This window comes from Dasypus novemcinctus, chromosome 8, assembly GCF_030445035.2.
Source record: "Dasypus novemcinctus isolate mDasNov1 chromosome 8, mDasNov1.1.hap2, whole genome shotgun sequence".
Classification (NCBI taxonomy): domain Eukaryota; kingdom Metazoa; phylum Chordata; class Mammalia; order Cingulata; family Dasypodidae; genus Dasypus; species Dasypus novemcinctus.
Window position 1 is genome coordinate 81,882,640 of NC_080680.1, and position 17,030 is coordinate 81,899,669.

Below are 17,030 nucleotides of genomic sequence, written 5' to 3' on the forward strand. Positions count from 1 at the left end.
CTGATTGAGAGGGGCTTAGATCCCATGGGGTAGGGTAGGTGGATGGAACTGTCTTGCTTGCCATTGTAGATACTCTATTTTTTGAAATGGGTGTTGTCCATCATTATCTTTTTGTTATTGTCTAGGGCAAGTCCAATGAACTGGAAAGTAGATGTTGCAACTTTGCTGAGATACAGGGCACAAAAAGCCTATGAATAAACTGAAGATTTAAAACTCTGGTACATAGGTCTAATGACTATAGTGCTAAATATATATATATATTTTTAAATTTTTTTATTTTTTATTATATATTTTATTTATTTTAAAAAGTTACTTAGATTACATAAAATGTTACATAAAAAATATAAAGAATTCCCATATGCTCCACTCCCCATACCTCCCACTTTTTCCCACATTAACAACTTCTTTTATTAGTGTGGTACATTCATTGCAATTGATGAACATATTTTGGAGCATTGCCACTAAGCATAGATTACATTGTAGTTTACACTCTCTCCCACTCAATTCTGTAGGTTGTAGTAGGATATATAGTGGCCTTTATCTGTCATTGCAATGTTATATAAAAAGGGCAGAAGAGCCATGTGTAGGGAAATAATAAATGACTCTAACTCTGTTATATTGGGGAGCATATATTCCAAAGTAAGGCCCACTGACAGGGTACCAAATTCCTGAGATTGTCTTCCCTGCCTAAAGTGTTTAGATGTCTCTAAAACCCTCAGGAGTCTGCTTGCCTGAGGCATTGTTTACTGTAGCAGTCAATGAGATCCTCCTGAGATGTGCATAAGCATAACTCTGGAATGACCCCCCAATTCACTTTGAAATCTCTTAGCCATAAAAGCTCATTTGTTTTTAATATTTCCTCCTTTTGGTCAAGGTCTTTTTCCAAATGCATAGCTAGTTGGTGCTTGGTAATAATCCCTCAGTGCCAGGAAGGCTCATCCCTGGAAGTAATGTCCCACACTGGGGGGTTGGAGGGAAGTGAGTTTGTTTATATGCTGAGTTTGGCTTAGAAAGAGGCCACATTTGAGCAACAAGGAGGCTTTTAGGAGGTAACCCTCAGGCAATATATAATACTAGGTTAAGTTTCAACTTCACAAGAACAAGGGTCATAAGTATAGCCATCACTATCAAGGGCCTGACATATTGGCCTGTCCTCTTTCTCTAGGCACTGTGCCTGTACTCAGGGGATTCTTGCCACTCTAATAGAGAATGTGGCAAGACTTCCCAAGATGAGAATATAATATTCTTGTGGTTACTGTATGGGTTTCCACCCACTGAGACAATACCCCATGACTATGTGAACATATTCATATGCCACTGAGGCATGCCCCAAGTATACCTCTCCCCACACATGCCCATCACCAACACCCTGCACCAGTAATCCTCCCCTACCACAGCTGTGACCCTTCTGCAATCCAAAACCTCCCCCAAAACAAAGACAAAAAATAAATAAAAATAATAAGAAAATGAAATAATAATAAAGGACAAATAAAATACAAAAATTAAAAATAAATTTTTTTCTTTCATTGTGTCCTTCATCACCATAAGATCTGTTATCTTTTATGTACAATGACAATCTCTTCCTTATGTTCCCCCAGTGTCTCTCTCTCTCTCTCTCTCTTTTTTTCTTTTTTTTTCTTTACTTTCAAAGAAGCTTTTGGTTACAGAAAAGTCATACATAAAATATAAGGGATTCCTATATACCCAATCCCCTCACCCTCTCCCATTCTCACTATTAATAACATCTTACATGAGTATGGCACATTTGTTACAAATACTGAAACATTGCTACTAACAATGGTTGATGGTTTACATTATGGTTTACATTTGCACTGTACAATTTTATAGGTTTTGACAAAATATATAATGGCCTGTATCTGTAATTGCAAGGTCATGCAGAATAATTCCAATGCCTAAAAATGCCCTGTGTTCCATCTATTCTATTCTTCCCTCCCTCTCCCCTCAAAAACTATGTAACCACTAAGTTTCAATTTTTGAAGAATAAGATTCATAGTTACATGACATAATATTGAAGGCTTGACGTATCGGTCTCTTTTCTTTTATTAGGTATTTGCCTATGTTCTCAAGAGGTTCTTACCCCTCTAATTGAGAAGGACTGCCCAGGATGGGAGTTTAATATTTTGCTTTTTATGTGAGTCTCCATCCGTTGAGATAACACATTATAACAAGATGAACACTTTCATATTCCATAGAAGCGTGCCCCAGGTGTGCCCTATCCCACATATCTCCCCACCCTGATGCCCTGCACCAATAACCCTCTCCTGCCACATTTGCCAAAAGAACATTCCCACCATGGTAGATTTAACCATAGACATACAAATCCCCAGAGTTCACCTGTTCCTTCCTCCAACCCTCCCCCCAGTTCCCCGGATAGTCCAATCCAACCTCCCCACCCTTCTTTCCCTCACAGTGCAGCAGTGTTGACCCCAATCACATTACTGCACCACTATCACCCCTTCTGCCTTATCATAGGTTTTGCCCATATTGAGCATTGACTCACCACACTCTATTCCCTTTCTGCCTCCTGATAACCTGTCTTCCAGACTCTAGCTCTGTGAGTCTGCTCAATTTACTTGAGTCATATCAGTGAGATCATGGCTTACTTCACTCAACACAAGGTCTTCAAGATTCATCCATGTTAATACTGCATTCCTTCTTACAGCTAAGTAATATTCCATTGTATGTATATTCCACAATTTGCTTATCCTTTAAGCTGTTGATGGACACTTGGGTTGCTTCCAACTTTTGGTAATAGTGAATAATGCCATTATGAACATTGGTGTGCATATATCTGTTCATGTCCCTGCTTTTAATTCTTCTGGATATATACCCAGGAGTGGGATTGCTGGATTATATGGAAGTTCTATAGCTAGCTTCCTGAGGAACCACCAAACTGTCCTCCACAATGGCTGACCATCTGACTTTTCCATCAACAGTGGATGAGTGTTCTCTTTCCTCCACATCCTCTCCGACACTTGTAGTTCTCTGTTTTGTTTGTTTTTCTTAAAGTAAAAATTCAGTTTATTCATCTGTTTATGACACAGTACATAACAGGCAGCGTTTCACATCATAGATTTCACTTCCAACTCCTTGGAACGTTCATTTCTTTGGCTGAAAGGAGAGACTAGATGGGAAAGCCAGGCAATTCTCAGGCAACTAAAATAAGGTAGGGGTAGCCAACGCTGACGTCATCCTCATGAGAGTGAGCACAGCAGGCTGTTAGCCACACGCTGGTTTTCCAGAACTGTTAGCTGGAAGCATGGGGAGCACCACGATGGATGCTCGTGCCGTCTCAGGCTCAGTCACCTCCACCACACAGGTACAGCAGCGCTTTCTGGTAGTCGCCCTTGGTGTCTTGCTGGATGTAGTAATACAGGGACTTGCCATACTTTCTCTTGAATTCCGACCTAATTTTCAACGTGTTCACTTCACTGCGGGAGACCACGAGCCTAATCAGGACCTTATCACGAGTCCCCTTGCCCTTCATGGAGTCATATAGTCGATCAGCAAAATACAGGGGTTTATTCTGAATACTCTGGACCAGGTTCAGAAAAGCATTTTCCAGGTCGTCTTTGACCTCCTTCTTGATGCTCTCCAACATGTCATAAGGGCTATAGTTCTTGTACCTTTCATATACTTTCTGAAAGTAAGTATTTACTTACACTCTACACTCAGTCATGATGTTGATCCACTTGGGAACATCAGTTCCTTTCCTCTTCATTCCTGCATAATAAAGATCCTGAGCATCTTGGCCAATTAGCTCATAATCAGTAACAGAGCCATCCTCTGCTCTTCTACTCTTTGCGAGGGCAACCATCACTTTGCGGAAGTCACCAGATGTGTCAGAAACAATGTCTTTCTCCAGGTCAGTCTTGTACATTTCCTTGTAGACTCTGTTGATTTCCTGCAGCTCCTGGTTGGTCCTCGGGCAAATGATCTCAATGAGGGAGTCCTCATCAGTTCCCAGACCCTTCATGGAGGCTTTCAGCTCAGAAGTATCATACTGAGCAGGTGTTTTCAATAGGCCCAAAATCACTGTCTCCAGATGGCCAGATAAGGCTGACTTCAGTGCTGACAGAAGTTCCTTTTTGGTCCTTCTCTGGTAGGCAAAGGCAATGTCCGGTCTCTGTTCATTGCTGCAGTTGGTCAAAATGTTGGCGATGGTGACCTCATCCACACCTTTGGTCTTGATGGCTGTTTCAATGTTCAGAGCATCCCATTCAGCATCAAAGTTGGTATACACTTTGACTGACCCATATGCACTGGGGGGTATAGAATGATCACCCTCCAAGCTGAGCTTGCACAGAGTTTCATGAACGGTAGACATTTTGAAAAAAGCTGGGCTGGGTGACCAGAGCTAAGGCATTCCAAGGAGCCGAGCACTCTGTTGGTTTTTTTAAATAACCACCAGTCTAATAGTGTAAGATGATATCTCATTGTAGTTTTGATTTGCATTTCTCTGATAGCTAGTGATGTTAAGCATCTTTTCATGTGCTCTTTGGCTATTTATATTTCTTCTTTGGAGAAATGTCTATTCAAATCTCCTGCCCATTTTTTAAATGGGTTATCTTTTTATTTTTGAGATGTAGGATTTCTTTTTATATGCTGGATATTAGACCTTTTTTGGATAAATGGTTCCCAAATATTTTCTCCTATTGAGTAGACTACCTTTTTCACTTTCTTGACAAACTCCTTTGAATAGAAAAGTTTTTAATTTTGAGGAGGTCCCATTTATCTATTTTTTTCTTTCATTGCTCATGCTTTGGGCATAAATTTCATGAAACCAGTTCCTACTACATGAGCTCATAGATGCTTCCCTACATTATCTTTAAGGAGCTTTATGGTCTTGGCTGTTATATTTAGGTCTTCAATAAATCTTGAGTTAATTTTTGTATAAGGCATGAGATGGTGATCCTTTCTCATTCTTTTGGATGTGGATATCCAGTTGTCCAAGCACCATTTGTTGAAGAGGCCATTCTTTCCCAGTTGAGTGGGCTTGGTGGCCTTGTTGAATACAGTTGACTGTATATGCAAGGATCTATATCAAATTGAGAAATTTGGTTCCATTGGTCTGTATGTCTATCCATGTGCCAATACCATGCAGTTTTGACCACTATAGCTTTGTAGATTGCTTTAAAGTCTGTAGTGTGATTCCTCCAATTTCTTGTTTGTTTCAATACCAATTTTACTTTAATAGTATACACAGGGAAGAAGATGTGGCTCAAGCAATTGGGCTCCCATCTACCATATAGGAGGTCCAAGGTTCAATTCCCAGGGCATCCTGGTGAAGGCGAGCTGACCCATGCAGCAAGCTGGCCCACACAGAGTGCTGGCCTGCATAAAGAGCTGGCACAGCAACATGATGAAACAAAAAGAGAAACAGAGGAGAGACAATCAGAGATGCAGGGAGCGGGGGTGACACAAGAGATTGAGTACCTCTCTTTCACTCTGGAAGGCCCCAGGATCTGTTCCCAGTGCTGCCTAAAGAGAAGACAGGCAGACACAGAAGAACACACAACAAATGGACTCAGAAAACAGACAACTGGGGGGGGGGGGGGTTGGGGGGTGAGAGGGATAAATAAATACATAAATAAAATCTTTTTAAAAAAGAGTATACAGAAACTATGTTCCTACACCCTTCCATCCCCCCACCTTTATGTTATTCTTGTCAAAAATTACAGATTTATACATTAGGAGTCTAAAACCACTGGTTTATCATTACATTTTATGCATTTGCCTTTTAGATCTTGCAGTAAGTAAAAAGTGGATTTACAAACCAAAAATACAATAGTACTGATATTTATATTTATCCATATCATTACCCTTCCTGGAAATATTTATTTCTTGAGTGGCTTCAGTCTATTGTCTATTGTCCTTTCCTTTCAACCTGCAGGACTCTCTTCAGCATCTCTTGTAGGGCTAGTCTTTGGTAATGAACTCTCTCAGCTTCTGTTTATCTGGGAATGTCTTAATCTCACCCCCATTTTTAAAAGACAATTTTGCCAGATACAGAATTCTTGGTTGGCAATTTTTAAAATTTCAGCACTTGTTAAATACGTCATCCTACTGCTTTCTTTTTGTCATGGTGTTGGATGAGGAATCAGCACTTAATCTTACTGAGGCCCTCTTACATGTGACACATTGCTTCTCTCTTATGGCTTTCAGAATTTTCTCTTTGGCTATTGCATTTGACAGTTTGACTATAAAATGACACAACATGGGTCTATTTGGGTTTATCCTGTTTGGAGTTCATTGAGCATCTTGGATGAATATACTCATGTCTGTCATTAAATTTTTGAAGTTTTTAGCCATTATTGCTTTCAATATTCTTTCTGCCCCTTTCTCTTTCTTATCCTACAGTGCATATATTTTTACAACTTTTGGTGTCCCGCAGGTTACTCAGACTCTGTTCACTTTTCTTCATTCTTTCATCTTTCTGCTCCTCAGCCTGGATGATTTCAATTGTCTTATCTTTAGTTCTCTGATCCTTTCTTCTGCCAACTCCAATCTGCTGTTGAACTCCTCAAGGGTTTTTTAAATTTTTGTTACTTTGGTCTTCAGCTCTGTTTTCATAATTTCCAATTCTTTGTTGATATTCTTTTTGTGTTCAATTATCATTTTTCTAATTTCCTTTAGTTCTCTGTCCATGTTTTCTTTTAGCTCTTTGATCATATTTAGAACTGTGTTTTAAAAGTCTTTGTCTGGTATGTCCCAGCTTTGATCCTCATCATTGATGATTTCTAGTACTTTAATAGTTTCCTTTGTCTGGGCCATCACTTCCTGTTTCTTTGTATGTTTTGCAACCTTTTGTTGAACCAGGACATTTGGATATTTTAGTGTGTTATTGCTGAAATTTTAACTCTGAGGTGTCCTTAAGCTTGTGTATAGCTAGTGTTAAGACAGAGCTATCCCTGATTGCCAGGAACTAACAAATTAAAACAAACAAACAAACAAAAAAACACCTTTCTTACTCTTTGCAGACTGACTTGTGCAAATACTCTGTTTCAGGGCTTATCTGTACAATGAGTTTATAGAATAGCTCCAGGCCAAAGCATAGAGGTTTCCCTGATTCTTCCTGCACATGCTCATGATCCTAGGAATTCCCCTGTTATTCCTCATAGTCCCTGCCACTGCTCTGTGTCTCCTACAGCCAGCAATGCCCTGCCTTAGCAGCACAACTTGACTGCTCTCTGTAGGAGATCTCTCTGAGCCACATGGGATGGCAAGTCTCTCAGGCCACTGCCAGACAGATTGGGTCAGGCATATGTGCTTCCAGTATGTGCATGAAAGTCTGCTCCCGCAAGAAGCAGGACAAGGGATCTCTGGAATTGGGACAAGGTATCTGTGCGCTGGGAGCTGAATTAGCTCCACACTGAGCCAGAGAGGGTGGGGGAGGGGCAAGCCAGGGTGCCAGGAGAGGCTTCTTTTCTGATTTGGCTCTTGTCCTGTTAGTCCAGTTTTGTTGTTGTTGTTGTTTTAAACTGTTTTTCTGGAGCTTTGGGAAAGATGCTTCTGCCAGTTTTTGCTGGTTTTTCAAAACTTCTATGGGGGAATGAAGCCCTGAAGTATCTCACTCTGCCATTTTGATCCTGTAGTTTGTCTTTTAAGTTTCATGATAAAATCCTTTGAGGCAAGAACATTTTAAACTTTGACAATGTCCCATTTATCTAATTTTTTTCTTTAGTTGCTCACGTTTTGGGTGTAAAGTCTAAGAAACCATTGCCTAACACAAGATCCTGAAGATATCTCCCTGTGTTTTCTCTTAGGAGTTTTATAGATTTGGTCCCACCTCTGGCGTTTTATTCACACTGTTAACTCTGCTTGGAATGCCTTTCCTTCCTACTTTCTCTAACAATTTCTGTTGAAATCCCACCTACCCTTTATGACTCAGCTCTTCCAGGAAGCCTTCCCTGCCATCTCTCCCCCATCTGAATGAAACCCTTCCTCTGAGCCCACCCCCTTGTGTGTCCCACTCATTGATGGCACTAGTCATGTGTTGCCTGGATTTTAGAGTATGCACATCACCTGCTACCAGAAAGCAGCCTCTTTGATACTTCATTTCTGCAATCCATCCTACTTTTGAATCTGGCTCAGAGGAGGTTCTGACTAAATTTTGACCTTTAAGCATAAAACCTAGACTTCTTTCTAGCAGAGAAGGCATCTTGGCAAAACTCATTTGCCATTTGGCAACTTGCCCACAATGTATAACACGTGTTCCTCACAATATCCTCGAGGTAAATAGTATGAGATTTATACCCACTGTACAGATGAAGAAACCAAGGCTCCTAGAAGTTTAGATTACCTCTACCAGCAAACTGACCACCAAGAGCTGAACTGAGACTCCCAGCAAAAGCTCCTTTCTTTCCTCAGCCTTTTCCACAGCTCTGAAGCAACCCTCCACCCCCCCACCCCATCTCTGTACCCAGCACCTGGCAGGAGGCCTGGCTCCCAGGTGAGTTTGAGGAATGAGTGGGCCTGAGGCTAAAGCCTCACATCGCAGACCTCTGCCCCCCACCCACCATTCTTTCTGGCCCTCCCCATGGGTGGAGATGCTACTGGAGACTGCCCCGGCATGCATGGGGTTGGTGTTTCCACCTTCCTTCCCTGGAGCCTTGCTCATCGCTGCCATTCCTCTTGTGGAGTTTTGTGGAGGTGGCACATGCCCTGGTTACTGGAGTTATTGGTGCCCCACCTGAGGAGGGCAGGCATGAGGCCTCTGTCCCAGGTGAACAAGGGATAAGAGCCCTGCCACCAGGGAAAGTGGCACCTGTTCTCCCTCACCAGTTCCCGTAGGTTTGGGGTCTGATTTCAGATCCAAAACATGACCCTTTCTCTTTGACGTCTGCTGTTAAGCCATGAGCACTGGGAAGAAAGGAGCTGGGCCAGCACTCTGCCATGGCATCTCTCTCTCCCTCAGGAATCACCTTCGCCACCATCCACCGCTGAAATGAATGAAGGCCGTGCAGCCTGCTTTATTAAATATGAATGAGTCACAGCCCACGGCCCCCACGCGGTCACTTGCCCACTCCATCTCTGGCAATTACTGTGTTGCACACACTGTGCCAAGGGGCATTGTGGTCCCTGCCCACCCTTCTAGGCTGACACTGCCCGGCAGGGGCAGGGCTCAGGTCTGCAGCTGCTTTACCTCCTGATGGAGAGCTACCTCTGGGCTCCCATGCAGCCAAAAGGCTCAGCTCTAAGGGCTCAGGGCGTAGTGCCTCGCACAGAAGGTTTATGGATTCTTGGACTCTGAGGTCCTGCCAGATCTGGCCTGTGGCTTTTGGGCCCAAAGGTGAGGTCTTCTGGCTTAAGTGCCTTCTGACCCCTGTCTGCTCAGAAGGAGTGTGTGCAGCACCCAGACATTTTAGGTTCGAGGGGGTTAATTCCCAGCCTGGAGCAAGGTTAAGGTTAAGAGTTGGTATGCATCATTTTCTGAACATTGTACACGTATTTAGCTGAATCCTCATAACAACCCACTAGATTGTAAGCTTGATACCAGTGGGGACTTGTTTGCTCTGTCCCCTGTGGTAGCCCCCAGTGTTGGGGATAGAGTAGATGCTCGATCCACATTTGTTGACTGAATGAATGATGTAGACATAACTGACTATTTGGGGGATGAAGGAGTTGAAGTTAAAGAACTTGGCTAAGCTGCTGCTGCTATGAGTAGCACATCCAAGAGTCAAATCCAAGGCTGTCCTCAACTTTTACTCCCCCACCCCACCCCCACCCACCACTGACAGCTTGCCTGAGGGCCGGTTGGGAGCAGGGGCTCCACCCCTCCCAGCCCCCTGCCGGAGCTGGAGTCCCACAGTGCGACACAACCTTTTCGTTGCATGAATTTGTTAAACAGGAGAGCCTAGAAAATTCCCTGCAACCCCATGTGGTTTTGTCAAAGTTACCAGGCAAAGTCCATCTATGAATTAGTAAAACTCACATGAGATAAAATTCCTTTTCTGAACTTAAAAAATTACTTTTATTTTAGGAACCAATAAAATTATGGCAAATATTTACAAATAATTATCTCACATAAAGGTTACATAAAATCAATTCTTCACAAGTAACAGTCACTCATGAAAAGACACACAGATATTGAAACTACGCCAATCTTATTGCATGTTTCTCCAACTAATCTAAAATAAAGGTGTTGCAGTCAACCATTTAACTTAGAAGAAAACCACAAATTCCAGTTTTGACAAGAAAAGAAAAGTTAAAAAAAATCAAAAGAAAATCCCACCCCTATTTTCTCCCAAGTCCCTCCCCCAGCCCCTGCCCTCCTCCCCACAAAAGAAAAATATGTCCGACATCTTTGGCAAATTGGCACTGCTGTAATTACATTCAAATATTATTACACACAAAAGCAACACACACCACTAAGAGAAAAAAAAAAACCACCAATATTTCAAGTCAGTCATTTTCTACTAGAAAAAAAGAATACAAAACTTACACATTTTTAAGAAGCATTTTTTTTTCAATCTGTTGGAGACAGATCATCTCCCACTTTCAAAGGCAATTCAATTGTGGTGTTTTTTATTGTTGTTGGTTTTTTGTTTTTTTTTTTTTTTTTACAAGTAAGCATCTATGCAGGCATCACAAACTTTGGCGGGTACAATAGATATGTATTTCTTTGATGCTAGAAGGTCAGTCCCTAAGACAGAGTCAACTGTCTCAAAGGATGAAAAGCAAAATCCACATGTCTTCCTGGCAAAGAGTTCCATTTGCAACGTAATCTGCATTTCTACAAATACTCAATGTCCAAAGGCCACTAGAGGGTGAAAAACCAGGGCAGCATCTTCCAGCAGGAGTCAGGGCAAACCCAGAGGCAGCTTTCCATCCTCAACCCAACTTCAGAGGCCCAGCAGCCGGGGCAGAGATGTGGAGCCCAGCCTCGGCCAGTTCCTCACTGCCTGTCGCCCCGCACTGCTGACTGGTGACTTGCGGTCAGAGGATGGGCCTGCCTCTGCCTGAGCCCCAGGAGAGCCTAGCGCCAGGTCTGCTCACCTTCTCTCCCCAAAGGCCAAGGAAAGCAGGCAAGAATTGGCATGAGGAGACTCAGTGCGTCCTCTGAGTTTCAAGTATGCCGGAGGCATAGGCAAGTGACAGTGAGTGTGAGTGTGTGTACGTGTACACGAGTGCACATGCACTACCGTGCACGTGTATGGAGGGGGAGGCCAGATACTGAGGCTCAGAGTTTTACAGGGCATTTAAAATAGACTCAGGATTTACTTATTTTCTTTTTAGCTTGATAGCAATTAATTGGCTATTGATTGGTTGGAATGTTCAACTCTCCATTTCCTCAAATACAATAAAATAGTTTCATTAAAATGTATTCATGCTTGAAAATAAGGGAGCCATTAAATGGTTTCCTTTCTGTTCCACTCCAAGGGAAATGCACAGTTTGTAAATCAAAAATCGATCATCCAAAATCACTTGCTCTTAATGGTGCTTTTGGAGAAGATGAGGGCCGTGGCCACAAGTGTGGCGATTTGGGGGACAAGCATGGCCCAGCGGCCACAGCCCCAGGCTTGATGTCCCCCCCCAGGTGGCCCAGGTTGGGTGGGCGGGGCTGCACCTCTCCCGTCCCACTTCACCCCTCCCCGGCTGCCCACCTCCATCCCTCAGAGCTGCCCAGAGCCCAAGGGTGGAGCTGCTGTCCTCGACCTCTCCTGCCCAAATATGTTGAGACCCGCTCCTTTTTAGAATCCATTGAGATGCCCTCAATAAATAGAAAACATTTGCACTTTCTCCTTGTGCTCAGGGGTCTAGGGTGTGGGAAGAAACAGCTAGACTTACTAAACAGTGATTGCGTTTATCCCCAACGGAGATGGGCTAAACCAGACCCTGGGAACATGTGGAAGGAAGCCCTGGAATGGCAGTGACTCTGACCGCCCATCCGAACCCTGGGGGAGCTCAGGAACAGGGTCCCAGTGCTGAGAAGTTTCCAGCAAATGAAAGAAAGAGGGGTGCCTGCCTGCTCCCAGCGAACAGCCCATTTTAGAAGGGCAGGCTCGCTGGGAGAGCTGCAGGCTGGGACTCCCGTCCAGGCCTCGGCGCGGCCCCTTGGGCCCTGGCCTCCACTCTGGAGGCACAGCAGTGAGCTGACAGTGGGAGCACAAATCGACACAGAGGCTCCATCATGAATATGCAAGAGGGATTCCTGAGGTCCGGGGACAGCAGGGCAGAAGGTGGGGCAGACCGTGGGCTCCAAGTGGTGGCCTGACTGTCCAATTTTCCAATAATGTATTTTGTTATCTTCTAAGAAATGAACTTGCCTTGGATGTCTCCGAGGCCAAAAGGAACTAGAGAAATAAATTCACCAGGAGCACTGGTGTGCGTGCCTGGAAACCATCAGAGGCAGGCTCCGTCCTCGGTGGTGACAAGGCCAAGGCCACAGGGTTGGCATCTCAGCAGAGCTGGATGTGGGCCACCCTGGAGCTGGTCTAGCAGAGTCCTGTGGGATCCGCCCACATTAGGAACCTGGATTTTTCTCTCCCCTCCAGGGCAGCTGTATCTCACTCCTACCCAGTTTCCAAGTATGTGTTGGGAGTGCTACGTTTGTTTTAAAGATTTGCTCCCTATGGCTTAGAGCTAAATTCTAGCTGAAATGTCATCCAGAAGAGGATGCCCAAGACAGGGCAGTTGCTCTGGGGTGTGACTTCTCATAAAGGGATTTCACCCCTCAATGCCTTGCTGGCCTCATCTGGAGCTCTTGCTGTACAAATAAAAAGGCCCCAGCATTTCCCTCCCTTCAAACCCAACAGCTCCCCCCATCCTCTCCCTCTCCAAGGCTTCAGGTGACCTTCAAGTTCCAAACCATTTGCAAGAGCCCGCAAGAGCCCAGGATGGGGATGGTTGGGTGGCAGGGACCTGGGTCTGCCTGTTTCTGCCACTGACTCCTACAGCTCTCGCCTCTCTGGGCTCCCTTCGCCCAACTTCACAAAGAAGGACAAGGAGGGGAAGAAGTATGGCGGCGCTGGGCCAAGATCAGGAGTCACACGCTGGTGGCCAGTGGGTCAACGGCCCACAGAGCTTTTTTTTTTTTTTTTCTTTTTTTTTGACTGGCAGAGCATTTTACTTCACACTTGAATGTCATTCAGCAGGGCAAGCACTCTTCCGGGCACCTGGGCCCTTTCTGAGCCACGAGCTTAGGCACCTTGGCCTGCAACTGCAAGCAGTGGGCTCAGGGCCTGGAATCTGTGCTCTGGGTGTCACCTGCCTGAGGACATCCCTGGACACGCCCGCCTATCACAGTCAGGAAGGACAAAGGATAGAGAAGTGGGAGGGGCACCTCGTGACACCAGACACCTGGGCCCTAAGAGTCAGAGCTGGGGCTGCCCCAGACCCCCGCAGGCATGAGAGTGCAGCCTTGGAGAAGCCCCAGTTCCCTGAGCCTGGGGGCCCAGCAGGAAGGAGGCTGGAGGAAGCCTCACACACTGAGGTGTGGATCTGGGCTAAGACTCCCCAGGTTTGGATGTTAACGGGATCTAGTTGGACCAGCAAAGTCCCGGCCTCAGTTCCCTGTTCCTTCTCTCCTCGGTGTGGACCTGGGGGCTCTCCAGGGAGCCAGGGGGGTGTCTCTAAGCCGCACGCTGGCTTGGAATTCACCTCTGTCTCACCGTGGGCGCCCTGCATCTCCATTTCCCCATCTGAAAAAGGAGAATCATGATCTTTGCCCCGTGGGATAGTTGAAGACTATAAAGCACCATACAAATGTCAGCTACACAAGGGGCTAATCCCACCTACACTGCCCTGAAAAAGGGATGTTAGGTTGGATATTTCAACAAATTTTTCTGAGTTGGAGCTAGGCGAATGGAATGAAAAACGGTCCCAAAATCCACGCTGTCCTTTTCAATAAGTCAGAGTGGGAACACGGGGCAAAAAGCCCACGAGGAACGCCCGGGCCCTGCCCCGATGCTGGCGAAAGCCTTGGGCTTGTGTTTTCCGTCAGGATTCTCTAAGCAACGGCTTGTGTCCTTTGGAACCTCCTCACCCAGCCCCCGGGCGGCTCCACGGGACAGCGTGGGAACCCTGAACTGGGGCGGGCAGGCGTGTGTGAGAACACACGTGTGCATCTGTGCGCTCTTGTGCTTTTGCCTGGCAGTCCAGGAATCCAGAGGGTGTCTAACAAACACAAATCCCATCTGAGGGCCAACAAAGCCTCAGGGGAGAGGGGGAAGGCATGGGGGGGAGGGGCTCACTGCAGGAGCGAGAAGAGAAGCCCAGTGGGCAGAGGCGGCTGCGCTGGCCGGGTGGCCTGTCTGAGGAAGGATGGCATGTGCCTTTGGCAACTAGTTCAGGGAGGGTGGACCTCCCAGCAGCCTGAAACCACAAGGAGGGGCCAGGAGCCAAAGACGAGGCTGCGCCCTGATCTGAGAGAGGGGTGGGTGGGGGACAGAGGACCAAGAGGGCTGTACCCTTCCCACTGGAGGGAGCGGCCAGTAGCACACCTTCCCTACCTTTGCATGGTGACTGCCTGGCAGGTAGAGGTGAGAGCCAGTTCATCCCCACTCCTGGACGTGGGCTCTGGCCCCAGTGACCTCCTTTGCCCAGCAGGTCCCATCTCTGGCCGGGGCGATGGGCATTCTTGGCAGTTCTAACAGCTCCAGGGGATCCAGCCGGGGGCAGTGGGCTGGGAGCCATCCCTGTTGCCCTCACCCTTCAGCTTCCCACCCCAAGGATGGGAGGGGGGGTCAATGGGCATGGTGGGGGTCGCCATGTGCCGGGGATCAGGGGACCAGGTTCCAGCCCCTCCTCTGCCAGTCACTGAGGGGACTCTACCTTGCTGAGCCTCAGTTTCCTCTTCTGTCCCCCCACCTCGTGGGGGGCTGGAGGTCAAAGCCCTTGGTGACTGCCAGAGGAGGGGTGCTCTGTCCCGCCGCGTGGCCCCGGGTTCCCCCAGGCTGGGCTTCGGGTTCCCGAGGGCGCTGGGCGAGGCTGTCTGCAGGGCCTGCGGACTCCCACCTCCCTGAGTGTCCTCGTTCCCTGCGTGGGCCAGATATGAGCAGGACCCAGGCGCCCACCCGCGGGCTTGCTCACAAGTGGAGGGCCTGTCCCAGGTGACCCTGTCACAGACCCTGTTCCCTGGGAGGGAAAGCGCTTTCAGGGGACTCCTCTGGTGGCCCTGCTGTGCTGCAGCAGCGGAGGCTCAGAGAGGTGGGGGCCTTGTCTGGGGTCCCGTGGCAAGGCAGAGGTGCGGCCGGGAAAAGGCCTCAGGCCTGAGAAGCCAAGGCTGGGCTCTCTTGGCTCCAGCTCTCTGCCAGCCTGATGTCAGGACCTGGTGACATGCAGGCTTTGGGGGCACTGTCACAGGAGACTACGGCGTCCGCTGTCATTGCTATTTCAGCCCAGATGTGGACAGGGCCTCCACTGGGCTATTCTGAGTGGGCAAGAGAGACCGTGCAAGGAAATGAGGCCATGGGTGACGTGACGGGGGCACCTATCACTGCCACCTCAAAACTACCCCCGGTTTTACAAATCAGCTCTTCAGACACACTGCTCACCCTGCCCCCTCCCAAGAGGCCTTCTTTTCTCCCTCAAATCTTCCCGGGTGCCTTTTCTGACCACTCCAGCCCACAGTACTCTCCAAGCTCCCTCTCTGAGCTCCCAGGGCCCAAGGCAAAGGCCCAGACCGACCTGTTCTCTTGAATCAACAGGTGGGCACCCACTCAGTGAGGTTAGGGTCTGCCCCCCACCCACCACCTCGACTCCCAGCTGCATGCTAAGCTCCGTGGACCAGGCGGGACTGCCCCGAGGGGATGCTCAGGAAGTGCTGGCTGACTGCTGTTGGGTGTTTGTGGTCCTCCGCGCAGGGGGAAAAAAAAGTCCTTTTTAGTGGGTCACTGTCTATAAGGCTGTGACAGGCCTGCCCAGAATCCACCTGCTGGGGTCTTGGAGTGTGGGTGAAATGTCCACGGTGGGAATCCAAAGTGATTTGAGCCTGGGCACACCTCAGAAGACACATCCCAATTCAGTTCAGTGGTTCCAAAGGGTGGGGGAGTCGGGAGGGCCTCAGGCCCCTCCTTGACTTGAACAGATCATCTCCTACATCCCCTCCCGCCCTAATGCTCAGCCTGCAAAGCAACAGACACCTAGCAAGGCATCTCCTTCAGAAGAGGAGCTGAGGACCCTCCCCAACAGTTCACTTGGAGTTCTTCGATCTGGAAAAGATATCTTCACTGCATTGGGCCCAGGGAAAGGGAGGGAGGAAGCCAGGGCATCTCCCCAAGATGCATTTCTCCTGGGGAGGGTCCCAGAGGGAGCTGGGAGCACAGCCAGCCCTGCGTGACTCGTAGGCAAGACTTTAAAGAAGAGCTGAGCAGGAAGGGTGCCCTGAGGTGGGCTTCCTCGGTCTCAAGGACACTCAGAGCCCACCTGATGGGGGGCACGTCGGGCAGGGGGACGTTCTGCGCACAGGTCCAAGATGCCCGTGATGCACCATGAGCGCGGGATGCATGATGGGTTGGGCAGTCTGTTCTGCGGGACCCTCAGGCCCACAGAAAAGCAAGAAGGTATTTACAGGGGTGCTGTTGAAGCCACAGAAGCTATCTCTCTTTCCCAGGCCTGGGGCGGGCGAGATGGGTGGATGGGCAGGCAGCTGGGGGGCCGGCAGGCCGCGTGGGGGCTGCTGTTGTCACAGGACAGCTTGTTGGTTTGCAGAGACCCAGTCGCCACCGGGAGCATCTCATCGACTGACTCTTAGAAATGGACAAACGTCCAGACGTCCCACAGCCCCACCCTAGAACTAGAGTCTCTGGCAGGAAAAGGAGAGGGAGGGAGATTCAGGTGAGTGGGGGATGCTGGGGGACAGTCTCGTTGGGCCCCTCCGGCTGGCTTCGGTGGGGGCTGGGAGGCTACGGCCCTCAATGATATGTGTCATAAGTGCTTGGCACCCGCCTGGCTCCGAGGGTCAGTGACGGTCGTAGGCAGTGGCAGCTGCAGGTGGGGCAGCTCCTCGGGCAGCAGTGCTGTAATAGTAGGGGGAGCCTGGAAGAGAAAGAAGAGTGTGCTGAGCT

At 47.8% G+C, this 17,030-nt stretch overlaps 1 protein-coding gene and 1 pseudogene across 2 annotated transcripts in view; both read right to left on the reverse strand.

Moving 5' to 3' along the window:
- Positions 1-3,319: 3,319 nt before the first annotated feature.
- LOC101413479 (annexin A2 pseudogene) lies at positions 3,320-4,359 on the reverse strand (annotated as a pseudogene).
- Positions 4,360-13,048: 8,689 nt separating this feature from the next.
- Positions 13,049-17,030, reverse strand: part of PAX5 (paired box 5) — a 198,632-nt gene continuing 194,650 nt past the window's right edge. For both annotated transcript variants that reach the window (XM_004457266.5, XM_004457267.5), the window contains exon 10: positions 13,049-17,001. In XM_004457266.5, coding sequence (XP_004457323.1) covers positions 16,925-17,001 — 77 coding nt within the window. In that variant the 3' untranslated portion in view covers positions 13,049-16,924. The remainder of the gene's footprint in view (positions 17,002-17,030) is intronic.